The sequence below is a fragment of the Hirundo rustica genome, chromosome 14, assembly GCF_015227805.2.
Source record: "Hirundo rustica isolate bHirRus1 chromosome 14, bHirRus1.pri.v3, whole genome shotgun sequence".
NCBI classification, from domain to species: domain Eukaryota; kingdom Metazoa; phylum Chordata; class Aves; order Passeriformes; family Hirundinidae; genus Hirundo; species Hirundo rustica.
Window position 1 is genome coordinate 16,220,458 of NC_053463.1, and position 18,507 is coordinate 16,238,964.

At 57.6% G+C, this 18,507-nt stretch overlaps 1 protein-coding gene across 4 annotated transcripts in view; it reads left to right on the top strand.

The window, feature by feature from the left end:
- The window catches only part of LOC120759063 (protocadherin gamma-C3-like), a 122,374-nt gene that overhangs the window by 71,742 nt on the left and 32,125 nt on the right, over positions 1-18,507 (top strand). The window contains exon 1 of one of the 4 annotated variants that reach the window (XM_040077941.2): positions 970-3,426. The exons of 1 other annotated variant lie outside the window; for it this stretch is intronic. In XM_040077941.2, coding sequence (XP_039933875.1) covers positions 982-3,426 — 2,445 coding nt within the window. In that variant the 5' untranslated portion in view covers positions 970-981. Of the gene's footprint in view, positions 1-969; positions 3,427-12,640; positions 15,221-18,507 lie in introns of those variants that run through there. 2 more of the 4 variants (XM_040077942.2, XM_040077943.2) reach the window with 2 other exon arrangements.

The following is an 18,507-nucleotide window of genomic DNA, read 5'->3' on the forward strand; positions in this document are numbered from 1 at the left end:
GTCTGTTAGGTGGCCCAAACCCCTTCTTTTGAGGGAAAGCTCCTGTGGGAATGCTTATACTGATGAGTCAGGTTAATTTAGGATTTAAAAAAAACTCTGTGTGGGAGTACTACGTAATCAGATTGAGTGTTTTCATGCCTATATTGAATAAAATTGTAATGAAAAAATGAGAAGTCCGGATTGGAGAACCGGGAGTAATGCAGACTTATTCAGAGTAGTGTCTGATGTGCAGGGTCAAAATAGCAATGACCGGCCCTGCAGTGCTGGATTCGGTGACCACTGTGAATGTTGCGACTCTTCATAAGTAGTTTTCCTATTCCATAACACTAGTTTGATACGCTTTAAGGCTGTTCTGCAAGAACGACTGGTATAAAAACTGGGGTTGGTGGAGGAATTTGCAATTCAGACGCATGCCGTAAAACTCGTGATACCCTAGAGGTCATATTCAGAGATGGTTACAACTCATGTTATAGGGACATGATAAAGACATTTTTCCGGGCGGTAGAAATAGCATAATCACAAGGAAGCGTGCTACTTCTGTGCGGTCCTCATCAGTGGAGGATGAAAACAGAGGTCAGGTGGACAAAAGCCGAAGCAGGAGATCCGCGCTGGACGAAAAGCGAGGATTTCTTATCAGTTGTGTCCCCTCCGCTCGAGTTGTCCGCGGGCGAGGCAGCGCTGGGCAGCGCTGGGTGCCTGCAGTGCCGGGAGGAGGCTGCGGGCGCCGCTGCTGACCGAGAGGAGCGAGAGGAGATGGGAGCGCTGCCGGCAGCCCCGCCCGCTGCGGATCGGCTCCATCGCTCGCTGCCTGTCAGGCTCGGCGACCGAGAGCTTTGCGATCGTCCCCGGGGTGCGGAACCGCGCTGCGGAGAGGCGGCGGTTCCGACAGAAGCGAGCTGAGAAGGAGCGGGAGCGGAATCGGCGGAGTGACCGGCGGGGAGCGGCCGAGGTGTTTGCAGTGCCGGCGGTGCCGCGGCGGAGATGTGCGCGGCGGGGAGGCGCTGGGGCCGGCGGCAGCGAGCTCTGCTCTGGGCCGTCCTGCTGGCGGCGTGGGAGGCGGCGTGGGGGCAGCTGCGCTACTCGGTGCCCGAGGAGATGCCCAAGGGCTCCTTCGTGGGCGACGTGGCCAACGACCTGGGGCTGCAGCTGCCGGCGCTAAGCGATCGCGGCGTCCGAGTGGTCTCGGAAGGTAGGACGCAGTATTTCACGCTGCATGAGAAGACGGGACATTTAGTGACGGCGGAGAGGATCGACAGAGAGCAGCTGTGCCGGCTGGTGGAGAAATGCGTGCTGCGCTGTGAGCTGATCGTGGAGGGGGAAATGCAAGTTTACCGAATCGAAGTGGAAATTACGGACATTAACGACAACGCGCCGAGCTTCAAGGAAATTGAGCTGGAGGAGAGAATAAGCGAGACTGCAGCTCCGGGGTCACGGTTTCCCCTGCCAGACGCTCACGACCCGGACTCGGGCCGGAATTCCCTGCAGAGCTACGAGCTGAGCGGTGACGAGCACTTCTCGCTGGCCGTGCAGGCGGGCCCCGGCGGCGATCAGCGTCCCGAGCTGGTGCTGGCCAAGGCGCTGGACCGGGAGGAGGCGGCGTTTCACGAGCTGGTGCTGAGGGCGAGCGACGGCGGCGATCCGGCACGGACGGGCACGGCTCGGATCCGTGTGACGGTGGTGGACGTGAACGACAACGCGCCCGTGTTCAGCCAGGCGGAGTACACGGTGCGTGTGCCCGAGGACGTGCCCGTGGGCTCTGTCCTCGTCACCGTCACGGCCACCGATGCCGACGAGGGGCTGAATGGTGACGTGAAATACTCGTTGAAAAAGGCGTCCAACATTGCACCGGATATTTTCCAGCTGGACTCTGAGAAAGGAGCGATCACTATTTTGCAAAGCCTGGACTTTGAAGAAAGCGACTCTTACGAACTGGAGGTGCAGGCACGGGACGGCGGAGGCCTTTTAGACACTGCAAAAGTCACGATCACTGTGACAGACATAAACGATAATGTACCAGTGATTTCGGTGCGGTCGGCACTGAGCGAAATCTCAGAGGATGCTCCGCCGGGGACAGTTGTGGCCCTGTTACACGTGCAGGACCGGGACTCGGGGGCCAACGGCGCCGTGCGCTGCTCCCTCGAAAAGGACGTCCCGTTCCGGCTGGAGAAGACCTTTGATGATTACTACCGCGTGGTGACAGCGAGAGAGCTGGACCGAGAGCAGGTGTCGGAGTACAAGGTGACGGTGCGGGCGGCGGACGGCGGGTCGCCGGCGCTGCAGAGCAGCGCGGTGCTGGCGCTGCGGGTGCTGGACGTGAACGACAACGCGCCGGTGTTCGCGGAGGAGCGCTACAGCGCGCGGCTGGCGGAGAACAACGCGGCGGGCGCGCTGGTGCTGAGGGTGCTTGCGACGGACGCGGACGCGGGGCAGAACGCGCGCGTGCGGTACCGGCTGCGGGAGGGGCGGGTGCGGGGCGCGCCGCTGTCGTCGTACGTGTCGGTGCAGGCGGAGACGGGCGCGCTGTACGCGCTGCGCTCCCTGGACTACGAGCAGGTGCGCGAGCTGCAGCTGTGGGTGGTTGCGGAGGACGGCGGCGCGCCGGCGCTGAGCGGCAACGCGTCGGTGCGGCTGCTGATCGCGGACGAGAACGACAACGCGCCGCGGGTGCTGTACCCGCCGGCGGGCGCGGGCTCGGGCGGCGCGTGGTCGGGCGTGGAGCTGGCGCCGCGCGGGTCGGAGGCCGGCGCGCTGGTGGCCAAGGTGGTGGCGGTGGACGCGGACGCGGGGCAGAACGCGTGGCTGTCGTACGAGCTGGCCAAGGCCACGGAGCCGGGGCTGTTCCGCGTGGGGCTGCACAGCGGCGAGGTGCGCACGGCGCGCTCGCCGCTGGCCCGCGACGCGGCGCGCCACAGCCTGGTGGTGGTGGTGAAGGACCACGGGCGGCCGGCGCTGTCGGCCACGGCCACGCTCAGCGTGCTGCTGGCCGACAGCGTGGCCGAGCTGCTGGCCGAGCTGGGCGGCGCGGCCGAGGCGGCGGCGCCGGGCGAGCCGGCCGGCGGCCTGACGCGCTGGCTCGTGCTGGCCGTGGCCGCCGTCTCCTGCCTCTTCCTCGCCTTCCTGCTGCTGCTGCTGGCGCTGCGCCTGCGGCGCTGGCGCCGCCGCCAGCTGCTGCCGCCCGCCGCCGCCGCCGCCTTGCGCGGCGTGCCCGTCTCGCACTTCGTGGGCATCGACGGCGTGCGCGCCTTCCTGCACTCCTACTCGCACGACGTGTCGCTCACGGCCGACTCGCGCAAGAGCCACCTGCGCTTCTCCCGCGACAGCTGCTGCGACACCCTCCCGGCCCGGCCGCTGCCCGACGAGCCCAAGCCGCTGCTCAGCGACGAGGATTCTGCTGCCGCCCGCCCCTCGGATCCCTCCGCTCCCTCGGTGAGTTCTTCGACCGGATTGTGTCCGCGACGCTTCCTTCTTCTGATTCCGTGTCCTTTTATTACGTGGTGTCGTTCCCGAATAGGGAAATATTCTGAAAAGTAAGGCAGTGTCTCGATGGGCCATGCGGTGGTGCCTCTTGCTGCTGGGGAGGTCGCCGTAGCAGTCGGATCTCAGTCTTATCGTTGGTGGGCCTTTCAGGAGAATCCAGGCTCTCCTCTGCTGAAGATTCGGTGTTTGAGACCTTTGGTTTTATCAGTCCAGGTTGTTTAATTTCGTTTATCTTGCGTGTATTAGCACTTCTGATCCGCTGTATTGCATCGTAAAGAAGTGGAAGTTTGCTTTGTTAGCAGTGTCAGCTGCGTTCTCCACAGCACATTTCCTTTATTTGGGTGACATAGAGAACATTTGTGTTCCCATCTAGAAATTTCGAGTTCTGGATAATATTTTTATTTTGGACGCAATCTTGTGGGGTTTTGGGTTTTGGTATTTGTTTGTTTGTTTGTTTGTTTTTCCTCCCCGCCCCCGTATCACTATTTGCTGGTGCATATAGTACCATCTGGTCTTTTTTTAAAAATCATTTATTATAGTTTAAAACAGAGTATGAACTACACTGTACTATGGATTTTTAACAGCGGCACTTTTCTCAGGTCTGTCTTTGGTATACTTCATTATCACTCTCCCTGTATTCCTTTTCCTTTAGTAGTTTTTAGGTTAAATGTAAGCCATTGTTTGAAATGGAACGTGGACCCGTGCTTGTCTTCTTTGTTTTGGGTTTGTTACATTTCTTACTCTTGTAAGGGTCTCATTGAGTGTCCCTCTTTTTGTGGTTGCAGCACTGTCAAATTTGTGTTTTCCGGGAGACCATTCCCAGGCATTCTTCCAGGTTGCTTGGGGGAATTTCTTTGGTTAAGTGAAAAGTGAATTTCACACTCGGGAGCGAGTAGAGATGGTGGAAGAGTAGCGCAATTGCTTGCTGCTCATGTAGTTAAATCTAAATTATATGTTTTAGCACTGGTTTGTCACCTCGGGGTGCGTCATCGCTGTGCTCCTGCAAAGACTGAGTCGAAGGAGTGAATGTTCCAGAGAGATTGCTCAGGTTAGAGCCAATGTGCCTCTTTTTATGCCTTCAAACTATGGGTGAATATCTAGAAATCAGAGTGTATTGTCGAGGTTTCTGCTGAGATGTGTTACAGGCGGCCCGGCACTGCAGGGAATGTTGAGATACACTTTTGTGAAGGGTTGTTCGTTTGTGCTTTTTTACGTCGTCTTTAATCTTGTTTTGTATTTCTCTCTCTCTCGTGTAGCAGTGCTCGATCTTTCCATGCCGAGTGTTTAAAATAGATGCAACGTAGGAGGAAGAGTGTGGTGTACACTCTTAATGAATTACTGGTTAGCAGGGGTGTTTCTCTTTCTGTGCTCCGTAGCATCCGGTGAGCACAATCCAGAGTTACTGCACCTGGAGTGATTTTGTGAGAATGACCTGATTGTCCACGAGAAGCCTCTTCTGCCAAACAAAAGTTGATTTCCTGATTGAAGGATTGTTGCTGTTCCATGGGCAATTTTTGTCTATTTTACTCTTTGCCACTGTGCCTTTTTCAGAGATGTAAATACAGGTGGTGCTGTACCGAGGGTGTAGCGACAGTAGGTCCTAATGTGCCTAAAGTTCATTTGCAAATGTTAATTTCTTGATCACAGTGTTGCTCACAGTTTTGGACTCTTAGACATACACAGATATTTTCATTGTGAACTGTTTATTGGTTGAAGGTTTTTCCAAAAGTCAGTTGTCAGGTTTTGTATTCATTACAGATGTCGTACAATACAGAGTTTTAAATTAACGTTAATTATTTGAAAGCTTGAAAGCAGTGTCCAATTTATGTAATACAACAAAGGGTGAGGAAGGTCGAGACTCTACTTAAAAACTTTTTCAGCATTCTCTCTCTGAAGCCAGAGTGTGGCTGCTTCTTTTTGCGGGGGAAGACCCTGTTCTCACAGCAACGCTGAGGCCGAGTGATCATTTCCTAATAACTGCCACAGCAGCAGAAGCTTGTGAGATAAAAACTGACTCTTGTAGTTTCCACCTTTGTTTCTTTCAAGACAGTGGCAAGAGTGGCACAGCTGGGAACCGAGTTATCATCAGGACGCTGTCAATGAGCACAGTAATAATTCATGGAGTTATTTCTTGGGCAATAAAAGTGTTGGAAAAACCTGCTGTACCCGTAGTTTCCCAAAACCTGGTTTGTGTAGCGCTTGAAATAGTTCTGCTGATTATAACGTCCCTCGCTCTCTACAAGGTCACGAAACAAGAGCTGATGGTTTGTGGAGAGTCTTGTATTTCATGATTTCCTTTGGTTGCTGCAGAGATACGGTGTCAGTACAAACAGGCACCGAGGTGGATGAAGTGTTTTTTTTTTTTTTTTTCAATAGGCGTTGCTCTCAAGAATATTTTATCATTTCTGTTTTCAGACCATCCCACGCTGGGAGAGTTCAGTGTTTTATCGTGGCAGAGAACACGTCATTGCATTTGAGCTGTGGGTAAACCGCCTTCTCTAGTTTTGCCCTTCTAAGATTATTTTGCGGACTTTTTTTTTTTTTTTTTTTTTTTTTTTTTTTTTTTTTTTTTTTTTTTTTTTTGCTCGTCTTTTTATCTTGAAGTCTCTGTCCTGGGAAAGGTAGCTGACATGTCATGTATGCCTCGGGCATCACCAGAGAGGAGTAATAACCTTCTTTTTTACAATTCTCAGAGTAAAAATCCAGCACGCTGGTAACTGAAGTGTCCTGGGAGCATAGATACCTTTTTCAGTCTGCCCACGTTCTTAGATCTACTTATGCCGTTCACTGAAAAGGCTTTTTGAAGAAATGCTTTAACAGGTCGTTCTTCCCAGTTCCAGGACAAGAAGTTGTGGTAATCTCCATGATTTGTAAAACCAGGAACGTGTAAGGATACCACTGTTCTAGAGAATAAGACTTGCCATTTCCCCCCAGTCACAGTTGCTGTGAGAGGAATATAAAATAAAAGGAAAATAAACAAGAATCTCCAGAAGCAAAATGTTGCTTCTGGTGCTTCTATTCTACAAAGGCTTCACTTCCTAAGTATTTTGTAACCGTTACTTCAGAGAGATGGTAGAAATGAAATAAAAGTTCTGGGTCAAGGGAGCCCACAGCAGTAATAAAAGGGATAGAAACCTGCGAAGCATTTGATGCACAGTGCACCTGCTTATACTTGCCTGCACTCACCTGTGCTCCCTTGTACGAAGTCTGCGTGATCCTCCACTATTCCACCACACGTTCACCGGCCAGACTCTGCATTTTTGCTTCTGAAAAGGGCTCCTCTATTCCCCTTTCCGCGGGTATGAAAAAACTCGCCAAACTGAACTCTGAATCGCGCTTTTCGGTACCTGATGGAGGTGAGCTGCCAACGCTGCGGCCCGGGGCGAGACCCCCTCGGCGCGGCCGTGCGGCGGCTGCAGCGGCGTCGCGGCGCCTCCGGGTGCCGCTGTTGGCCGCCGCCGAGCGGCGCTGGAGCCGCGGCCGCCGCAGCGTCCTGCCCCCGCAGGCTGCTCGCTCGCCCGGCGCCGGCCGCAGCGGCAGCGGCAGCGGCGGTGCCTTTCAGGCAGCTTTCTGTCAGGCGAGAGCGGCCGCGAGGGAGGCAGGGCAGCGGCGGCGGCGGTGCGGGAGCGCGGCGAGCGCTGCGGGCCGGAGAATGGCGGAGAGGCGGCGGCAGAGGCGCGGGCCGGGCGGCGGGCGAGCGCTGCCGGCCGCGCTGCTGCTGTGCCTGTGGTGCCGGGCGGCGGCCGAGCGGGTCCGCTACGCCATCCCCGAGGAGCTGGCCGCAGGCTCGCTCGTGGGGCCGCTGGCGCGGGACCTGGGGCTCAGCGCGGACGAGCTGCCGGCGCGCAAGCTGCAGGTGGCGTCTGCCGGCAAGAAGCAGCCGAAATATTTCACCGTGAATGAGGAGAACGGGAACCTGTACGTGAACGAGAGGCTGGACCGGGAGGAGATGTGCGGCGACTCGGCGAGCTGCTCCGTCAGCTTCGAGGCGCTGGTGCACAACCCGCTCAATGTTTTCCACGTCGAGGTGGCGATCGAGGACGTGAATGACAACGCGCCGCACTTTCTTAAGGAAAATATCCGCTTGGAAATCATTGAGTCTACACCACCTGGTGCCCGATTTTCCGTGGATGTGGCCGAAGACGCAGATGTGGGCAGTAATTCGCTGAAGGGCTATGAGCTGGAGGCGAACGAGTACTTCGGGGTGGAGGTGAAAGAGAGCCAGGATGGGAGCAAGTTCGCGGAGCTGGTGCTGCGCCACTCGCTGGACCGAGAGAGAGAGCCGAAACTGCGGCTGCTGCTGACGGCGCTGGATGGCGGAGACCCGCCCCGGACTGGCACCGCCCAGCTCTGGATCAACGTCACCGACGCCAATGACAACCCACCCGTGTTCGCGCAGGACCGGTACCGCGTCAGCCTGCGAGAGGACGCTCCTCCGGGATCGACGGTGCTGAACGTCTCTGCCTCTGATGCTGATGACGGCGCCAACGCCCGCATCACCTATGGATTCGGGAAAATGCCGGCAAAGGTGCTCCAGAAGTTCACAGTGGAAGCGGAGAGTGGAACGATCACACTGAAAGAGCCACTGGATTTCGAGGAGACGCAAAGTTATTCGCTGTTGGTGGAGGCGAGGGACGGCGGCGGTCTGGTGTCACACTGCAAGGTGGAGGTGGAGGCGCTGGATGTGAATGACAACCCACCAGAGATCACCATTCTGTCACTCTCGAGCCCGGTGCCCGAGGACGCTCCGATCGGCACCGTGGTGGCCGTGCTGAATATAAAGGACACGGACTCCGGCGAGAACGGCCAGGTGTCGTGCGAGCTGTCGGGAGAGGCGCCGCTGTCGATCGTGGCGTCGGCGGGCGGCTCGTACAAGGTGGTGACGGCGAGCGCGCTGGACCGCGAGCAGGCGGCCGAGCACCGCGTGACGGTGGTGGCCCGGGACCGGGGCAGGCCGGCGCTGCGGAGCAGCGCGGAGCTGGTGCTGGAGGTGTCGGACGTGAACGACAACGCGCCGGTGTTCGAGGAGGCGGCGTACAGCGCGTACGTGGCGGAGAACAACGCGGCGGGCGCGCTGGTGCTGCGCGTGCAGGCGCGGGACGCGGACGCGGGCGCCAACGGGCGCGTGAGCTACTGGCTGGCGGGCGGCAGCGCGGGGCGCGGCGGGCGCGGCGCCGCCGGTGTCGGTGGAGGCGCGGAGCGGCGCGCTGTACGCGCAGCGCTCCTTCGACTACGAGCGCTGCCGCGAGTTCGCGGTGGCCGTGCGGGCGCAGGACGGCGGCGCGCCGGCGCGCAGCTCCACGGCCACGGTGCGCGTCTTCGTGCTGGACCGCAACGACAACGCGCCGCGGGTGCTCTGGCCGGCGCCGGCGGCGGGCGAGGCGGCGGGAGCGGCGGCGAGTCCTTTCGAGGTGGTTCCGCGCTCGGCCGAGGCCGGCTACCTGGTGGCCAAGGTGGTGGCGGTGGACGCGGACGCGGGGCGCAACGCGTGGCTGTCGTACGAGCTGGTGCAGGCGTCGGAGCCGGCGCTGTTCCGCGTGGGGCTGCACAGCGGCGAGGTGCGCACGGCGCGGGCCGTGTCCGAGCGGGACGCGGCCAAGCAGCGCCTGGTGGCCGTGGTGAAGGACCACGGGCAGCCGGCGCTGTCGGCCACGGCCACGCTGCACGTGGTGCTGGCCGAGAGCTTGCAGGAGGCGCTGCCGGAGCTCAGTGACGGAGACGCTGTGTCTGATCTGGCGTCTGATCTGAACCTCATTCTTGTTGTGTCGCTCTCCGTCGTGTCCTTATTGTTCGTTTCTACGGTCATTGTTTTTTTTTTCTTTAAATGTCGACAGTCGAGGAGCCCTCCCATTTTTATAACTTCTGACAAGGAACTATATTCCTCCTTGAGCTCAAAAGCACCGTACAACTACTGCAGCAGCACGCTGCCTTTGCCCTATTCCTACGAGGTGTGCTTAGCCTCCGAGTCGGGGCAGAAGGACTTCACGTTCCTGAGACCAGGGGCGGCAGCCTTGTCTGCCGGTCTGTCCGCTGATCCCGGCTCAGGCACTCATTCCGGGAAGGACCCTCCTAGCCCCGGGAGCTCGGCACAGGTGAGCCTCGGTCCTACGGTTCCTCTCTGTGAGGTTTTTGTGAATCTTTTTTTCTTCTTTTCTACCGTCGGTGGTCAGTGGGGATCCGGCAGTTCCGAACGTGCCAGCGCACTGCTCAATAGCTCAGGGGTGTGAGTGAGTGGGTGCGTATGTGAGATCTTGACTCATTCTTTTGACCTGCCAAGTCTAATCCGCAAATTGCTGATCGTCGCCGAGGAGCCACGCAAATATTGCCAGTACTTCTGTCAGTCTGTCCTGGAGAAGGACAGACAGGTGCGAGTTTCACCGCACCGGTGTGGTAAGGTGGTCTCGGGTTGCAGCGGGTTAAAAGTGTCGTGGAGTTTGAAGCTGAGACAACCCTTTCGCTTTGGTCTGGTGACCACTAATTGTCTCAGCCACATTTGGGCGCTTTCATGTGATAATGATGTGTGATCTATCCCGGTGTGTTGACTCAGTGGGGGCAGCCACGCTGTAGTTCTCTCCTTTTCTGGCAACTCTCTCGGTTCTTCAGCGCTCTGAATCCCTTTAACAGGTGCTGTGTACACCCGTAATTCAACTTTTCCCTTCCGTTTGTAGAGCTGGAGTTGGTGCTTCAGTGTAGCTCCAAGCCTGGCATCAAGCAGAAAGAGCTTTTTGCTCCTTACTGCCACCGGCTTCTCTGGAGCCCCAGTGGAGTCGGGAAAAATGCCGAAGTGAGTGGCTCAGGCTGGGATTTGGCTTCAACCCGTCCCCGAAGGAATTCCGGGTGCAGGGGAAGGCGTCTTCCCCCTCAGCTGTTGTACTTTTCCACTCCTCTCCCTCAAAACGGCGCTTTGGGGCCCTCTGAAGCGTCGTCTGCAATATTCAGGCTTCCCATCAAGGTGGGGGATATGTAATATCTCCCGAATAATCGAAATAGGATAGATGGAAATGTTCTGTCTTCCGTGCCTTTCCCGAGATCTCTTTTCTACTCATCTCTCCGCTGCTTGGGCATCCCACTACTGCTGGGATTGAAGGGAGAAGGGGCTCTGGAACTGGTGGAGCGTGCACTCGCAGGAAAGGGAAATTACTTGAGAACTGTGGTCCCCATGTTCGAGAAATTGTGTGGTAAATCGCGTGTAGGAAAAACCTGAAATGGGCAGTGATTGGGGAAAGGATTCAGACCTTACCGTGGCTGGATAAAGGGTTCAGAGTTTATTTCAGAGAAATAAGTTGCTGATGACTATTTCAAGATTTGGGTCGAAGAGAGCTGTGGATTTTCTTGGTTTTAGATTTTATGTAAGAAAGAAAGAAAATTGGGATTTGGTTTTCTATGAGAAAATAAGTGCTTTGGGAACGTTAGATGACTAATATTGGATTTTATCTGTGTGAAGCCCTATCACATGTGAACGCTATGTGAACTTTTATCACATTCTGTGGACAGGTGATAAGAACGATAATAGCGCTGATAAGTTCATCTTTTGGCAACGATTAATCATGAGAGAAGGGAGTAGCTGAGTATGTAGATAGGACAGATTGCGCCGACTCTCTCGATATTGCTCTTAATGTAAGCACAGAACTACTGCGTCTCTGGGTGGATCCCGTGTGCTCACGGCAGCTTTTAGGATTGTGTGTGGCGAGGGCACGCAGACCGAGTCGCGATATTCTCGCTCTGGCGAATGTCGCTGTCCAGCGCTGGTGCGGGTGGCTTTGCAACCCCTACGAGCTCAGCCACCAAAATTAGCGGGGTAACAAATAACCCTCCTCGAGTTTCCGAGCCAGTTCTGCAAGGCTTTGGGAGCCTCCATAAATGAATGAACGCCTGGGCGCTGATTTCCAGTCCGGTTTTTGCCGGGCTTCCTTGTCAGTGTCGGCTGTGGGTTGACACCTGGGCGCTGTGTCACAGCTGGGTTTTCACAAGGTTCCTGACGCTCCCTTATTAAGCTTCCTCGTCCCCTTTTCATTACCCTGTGACAGCTGAGCAGCTCTGAGAATTACAGACAACGAATGCCGAAATTTCGGTGATTTTGTCCTTTATGCGTGCGCGGAAAGTTGGAAAACCCCACGTAGCACGAGTTGTTGATGACAGCAACAACAACCCAAAGACAGGTTTTCGGCCACGCACTGCCGGTGCTGTGACCTGCCAGGCTGCTGCTGCGCGGGAACGGGATCCGCTCCCACCCCCGTGATCCTGCCCCGCCGGTCGCAGAGCGTGATTTCCCTGAGTCTGGCTGGTGGAAGAAAGTACCGGGGAGCAACCCGGGAGATGGCGGGAGTAGGAGGGCGCATTAAACCGAGATTTCTGCGGTTTGTCGGGAAGACGCCTGCTGGGAGAAGTGGTGGCAGTGGCGATCCCGCAGGAGGGGCGATGCTCCTGGAAATCCTGCGGCGGGAGCCGCCCCGCGGCCGGACTCTGTTGCGGCCGGGGGAGCCGCTCATAACTGGGCAGCACGAAGTCAGTGTCGCTTTGCCGGCCGCGCTGCTTTGGTGGCACACTGAGCAGCGACGTACCGACGCCTTGAAAGGGGCTTCCTCCCAGGAAGGGGCTGGCCAAGCATTTGGGTGGGAGGACCGGCATCCTGAAGGTCCTGGGAAACACTGGGAGCTGGCGTGTCGTGCCGGTGTACCCCGGAGGACCCTCCCCACCCATCCTCCCGCACTCTCCATTCCTCTTCTTGTTCCCGCTGCCTCATTCCACCCAAGTGTTCCCGGGACACGCACCCCAAACACCCCCCGTCTCCGTATCGCCCCTTTTGGCGTCACTATCTCTGCCAGCTTTTACACCTTCCCGTCTGCGCACGCCGTCCCTGTGCCCCCCGATCTACCCTGCCTCTGCCAGCGCTCCCCGCGCCCGCCTCTCCTTATGGCGAGGTTTCTCGCAGGGCTGTGCTCTCCCTTCAGGTTCTGCCGGCTCGAGCCCCGCTCTCCTCGGGCCGCGCTCCCTCCCGCGGGGCTCGGCGGCGGCGGGGCTCCGGCGCGCTGCGCTCTGTGCAGTTATTGGACGGGACTCTGTGTGCCGCTGTCGGCCAATGATGGAGCGGGGGGGAACTGGCGGCCCGGCCCCGCTCGGAGCCGGGATGAGGCGCAGACGGTCTCAGAAAGACTCTGGGAGTGAGTCACCGCCGAGCCCGCCGAGCAATGCCCGGCTCCCCGCCGCCGCCGCCGCTTCCCGGGGCCGCTGGGCAGCGGCATGACGGGGCGAGCTGAGAGTTTCTAGCCGGGGCGGGGGGGCGAAGCGGAGAGCGCGGCCGTCCTGTGCGATGAACGGCGTTGCTGTGAGGAGCCGCGGGGTGACGACGGGGCAGGTACTGAGCCTCTTGCTTTTGTTCGGCGTTTCCGACTGGGTTTCCGCCGCGATTCGCTATGCGATCCCCGAGGAGGCGCGGAGAGGCTCCGCGGTGGGGAATGTGGTAGCCGACCTGGCGCTGGACCTCGGGCGGCTGCCGGGGCGCCGATTGCGGGTGGTGTCCGGCGGCAACAAGAAGTACTTCGGGGTGGATCTGACGAGCGGGGCGCTGCTGGTGAACGAGAGGATAGACCGGGAGGAGCTTTGCGGAGCGCTCTCTCCCTGCTCCCTCGGCTTTGAGATCGTGGTGGAAAACCCGCTCGAGCTGTACAGCGGCACCGTAGAGATCCAGGACATCAATGACAACGACCCGGTTTTTCCCAGCAGCCAGGCGAGGCTGGAAATCAGTGAGTCGGTGGCTGCCGGAGCGCGCTTCCCGCTAGAGAGCGCGCAAGACCCCGATGTGGGAATTAACTCTTTGCAGACCTACCAGCTCAGCGCCAACCCGAACTTCGCGCTCGACGTGCAGACGAGGGTGGATGGCAGCAAGTACGCGGAACTGGTGTTGGAGAAGGAGCTGGACAGGGAGGAGCAAAGGGAGCTAAATTTGGTGTTGACTGCGCTGGATGGAGGCAGCCCGCCGCGGTCGGCCCACGTGCAGATCCACATTGACGTTGTAGATGCCAACGATAATGCCCCGGTCTTCAACCAGTCCACCTACAAGGCGAGCGTGAGGGAGAACACGCCCAGCGGCACCCTGGTGGCCAGGATCAGCGCGTACGATCTGGATGATGGGCCCAATGGAGACATCGTCTACTCCTTCAGCAGCCACACCCCCGCCAAGGTACGAGAACTCTTTGCTCTGGACTCAGCCACAGGGGAGCTGAGGGTCAAGGGACAGCTGGACTATGAGGAAACAAAGTTGTACGAGATTTACTTACAGGCTAAAGACAAGGGAGTCGTTCCTGGTGTGGCTCATTGCAAAGTGCTGGTGGAAGTCGTGGATGTGAATGACAATGCTCCGGAGGTGACAGTGACTTCTGTGTACAGCCCTGTGCCTGAAGATGCAGCCCCAGGAACAGTCGTAGCTCTGCTGAGTGTAACAGACTTGGACTCCCATGACAACGGCCTGGTGAACTGCTTTATTTCCCCTGGGATCCCGTTCATGCTCAGCTCCTCCCTCAAAAATTACTACACACTGAAAACAGAAGGGGCTCTGGACCGGGAAAAGGCAGCAGAGTATAACATCACTATCACAGCCAAGGACTCGGGCTCACCACCCTTGTCTGCAGTAAAACACATCCTGGTGCAGGTGTCAGATGTCAATGACAACGCGCCCAAGTCGTCCCAGGACTCCTACGATGTCTATGTTCCGGAGAACAACGTGCCCGGCATCCCCATCCTTAACGTGAGCGCCACAGATCCGGACCTTGGGCGCAATGCCCACCTCTCCTACACCATTTTGCAGGGCGACACCGCTTTTGGCCACCTCTTCTCCATCAACCGGGAGAATGGCACGCTCTACCTGCTCACCTCCCTGGACCATGAGGACCAGGTGGAGTTCAGCATGACGGTGCAGGTCCAGGACGGCGGCTTTCCGCCTCTGGCCACTAACGTCTCAGTCAGTGTGTTTGTCACTGACCTCAATGACAATGCCCCAATGGTGCTGTACCCTCTCCCCAACACCACCGCCACCTACACCGATGTGGTGGCACCAGGCACTCCTGCCGGGCACATGGTCACCAAGGTGGTGGCGGTGGATGCGGATGCAGGGTACAACGCCTGGATCTCCTATACCCTGTTGCAGGCCACTGACCCCAGCCTCTTCTCGGTTGGGCTGCACAACGGGGAGATCTTCACGGCCCGCCAGCTCCGCGAGGACGACGCCCCCGAGCACACCTTAGTCGTCCTGCTGAAAGACCATGGGGAGCCTGTGCTGTCCACCAGTGCCACCGTCTCCATCTCTGTGGCTGAGGTGGTCAAGGAGGTGCTCACTGACCTCACTGACGTGGCACCTGCCAATGATCCCAGGAGACATGTGACTTTCTATCTCATCCTGGCTGTGATTTTGGTGTCAGCAGCCTTCTTCATCACCATGTTGTCCGTGGGCATCTTCAAGTGCTACAAGTGGCGGCAGTCAAAGGAGCTGTACAGCAGCTCCAGGAGTACCACGTACAGGACACCAGGGCCCTTCCAGCACATTGATGCCGTGCGGGGTGGCTTCACGCCACCCAGCCTCTACCACCAGGTCTATCTCACCACAGACTCTCGCCAGAGCGATCTCCTGTGTAAAAAGCCCTTCACTTCCAGCCCCCTGGGGAGCCGCCAGGGCACCATAAGGAATGGTGAGCCAGGGCTGTACCACCAGATTGTGGGCACCGCCAGCCGGCTCCCCACGCCTGCCGAGGTAATGTAGCTCCTTCCTGGGCATCGCAGCGCGGGGCAGAGCCACGGTTCATTTGTGCTGTACACGTGTGGTTACGTGTTGGGGTTGGGAGGGATATCCGGTCGTGCCACGCCCCTAAAGAGTTCAGCTGTAGCTGAACAGGTGTTCTTTGGAGTCAAATGAGCCATCCCGAGGGCTGATGACTTTTGCACTGTGATGAGCAGGATCAAGTGAGTCAGTTTGCTCGTGTTGGCAATCATACGTCTTTTGGACGCAGTTTTGGGTACGCCTTGCATGAGTAACCGGTGGAGGCTGAGGTCAGCTTGAAACCACTTGTTAATCCTTGGCATGAAGTTTGTTGTTAATGGTATTTCCTTCCCTTTGCAAAAGCAGAGCCAAGGGGAGCACTTGCTTTGCAGGGGAACATCATCTCTGTGCATCGTGACTTGGTGGGGGCTGGAGAGGTGGTGGTGCAGACGGGGCTGGGAGCTGGGCATCGGCGTGTCGCCTCTGGCAGTGCAGCACACGGAGCTGAAGGACGATGCTGGTTCCTCTGGCAGACCGTGGTCACTGAGCAGTCCCGCCCACCCGTGTCGCTCCTCATGTTTGACTCCCGAATGGTTCCGGTTTTATTTCCATGGAAGTTCTGTGCCGATGTTCGCTCGGGGGGAGGGGGTGGGATTGCAGATTGCACTGCCCCAGTTGCTTGCAGGGCTCTGCTGAGCCGGACTTTGGCTCTGAGCAGGGTGGTGAGTCCTCCACTCAGATGTTATTCAAAAACCTCATTGCAAGCTCTGCATGATTCGTAATATGCTGTCTCTGGGTGATGTCTGATGTCGTGATGGAACAAACTGCAGTCTGGAAGGCGTTTGCGCATGGCAGCAGCTCCTGTGCTTCTCCCCCGATGGGAATTGTGCTGCTTAATTTGAAAGCTTTCAATTATAGGAATGCTGCAGTCTTCAGAGGTGAGGCCAGGTAGTGGATCCAGTGGAGGGGGAGTGTGGATCTGGTGGATATCCAAGGTCTTTGGTGCTGGTAATTTGCCCTTCCTGGGAGGCAGGGGTAGGAGCGACCGGTTCCTCAGAGCAGAAGGAAGTGAGGTGCAGCGGAAGCTGTTCTTGGGTGTGAGGCTGCGTGTGCTGCCTGCTCAGTGTGGCCAAATCACAGATGGAGGCAGAAACCTCTCAGAATTATTTTATGCGCCTTTTTTTTTTTTTTTTTCTTCCCCTGCTTGCGTCACTGCTCAGACTCAGCACTTCTGATTTGTGGCAGGTGAGAGTGGCTGCAGCAGCTGCAGGAGCAAGTGTTCCTCTGCACTGCGTGGACAGTGCTATGGCTGGGGACAAGGAAACCAAAACGTCCTGACCAGGTGCCCCTGGGGGTCAGGGCAATGAATGATTTGAGGGTGGGGGTGGAAGGAGGGCAGCAATGAGCCCCAGTCGTGACTCCCTCCTACTCCCCAGTGCCATCCTAGAAACCCTGTGTCTAGGATGGAGAAGGAGATGTTCCTCATTCCACAGGGTCAGAGCTCACTCTGTGGAAAGGCACCAAGCCAGACAACCCAGGGATCACCGGAGATCCAGGGTAGGATCCCTCATGGCAGGACATGCCACCTGCTACAGACAGGGCCAACACCCTTCCCACTGTATCACTTTTGGGGTCTGGCTGTGGCCTGCAGAGCAAGGAGGTGTAAAGCCTTTGCAGGCTTGACACAGTCTGTTGTCACCACAAAGACTGAAAATCCAGGGCACAGAGCCAGCCCAGCTGATTTCTCACTGCCAGAGCCTCCCCAATGTGAGCTCTGACCCTGTGGAATGAGGAACAGCTCCTTCTCCATCCTAGACACCCTGTACCCTCCCTGCCTTGTCACACTGTCCCCATCCCAGGCTTTGACAGGCCCAAACAGCAGCAGGATCCCCTGTGCAAAGCGTTTGCTCCAGCTCCTCGGTGACCGAGCCATCTCAGGACACTGAGTGGATTCTCCCAGGCTGCGTGGGCTTTGCAGGGAGCTTCTGCTGAGGCAGTGCAGCGGCACCGAACCCATTCCCAGGGATGCAGCAGCCTGTATTGCCGGCGGAAAGCTCTCTCACCCAGCTGTACTGTCCGGGCCCGGCCTGGGGTGGGGACAGGGCACATTCCAGAGCCAAGGTTGCAGTGGCAGCTCCCTGCTGGTGGCACCGTCAGGAGCCCTGGGGGGATGGGTAGGTACAAGCGGGGATTGGTCTCTGTGCGCTGGGGATTCCCTGGTCCAGTGTTTCTCTGCATTGTCTCTTTAAGGACGCCTTCTCCCCTCCTCCGGGGCCGGCAGTAGGTGGGACCCGGGCGGTGTTCTCACCATTCAGGAGGTTCTTCCCGGTGTCGCTCCCTGACTGGCAGCAGGGTGGTCCCGCCTCACGGCTCTTAGAATAGGCACGGAGGTGCTGCAGACGCGGGGGGGGAGGACCCTCGACTGCAGCTCCTTCACGGTCCCCGTCCCCGCCAGAAGGATGCTGTCCCTGTCACCATCCACCGTGCCGGGCACAGGTGCCCTCAGCCTCTCTCACCTATTCCCCAGGCCCCTCTGGGGCCCAGGCGGTGGGGACAGGCAGGATCCCGGGCAGGCGCTGGGTCCCCTGTCTGCCGCACCACTGCAGACCCCAGCCCCAGGGTCTGTGTGCACCCAAGGGAGGGTCAGGGTGGCCTTCAGTGCACCAAGGACAAAAGACAGGGAGGTACTTTTTACAAAAGTGTGTAGTGACAGGAGAGGAGGGAATGGTTCTAAACTGACAGAATTTTAAACTGACAGAAGGTTTAGATTAGATAACAGGTATAAAAATTCCTCCCTGTGAGAGTGGTGAGGCACTGGTACAGGCTGCCCAGAAAAGCTGTGGCTGCTGCAGCCCTGGAAGTGTTCAGGGCTGGATGGATCTCTGAGCAGCCTGGTCTAGTGGAAGGTGTCCCTGCCCACAGCAGGAGGTCGGAATGAGATTATCTATAAGGTGCCTTCCAACCCAGGCCATTCTGTGACTCTATGACTGCACAAGGCTTCTGCAGGGATGTGAACTGAGCTAAAGGTCTGCAGCTTGCCAGTATCTTCTGGGACAGGGAGAGCATGAAATTACTGTGTGCTCCCACCTGGGGAAGCTAAGACCCCTGCTTCTGCCCTCAGGAGATTGACTGCAAAGCTGTACCTGCCCAGAGTATCACTGTGTGTGTCTGCCAGGCAGGAGGCTTGGGCTTCCTTTCCACTCTGACATCCTGACCTGGTGGTGTGATCCTGTGGTGATCTAGTGGCCTTGTTGTCTGGCTCAGTGGGTTTGCAGTGATTT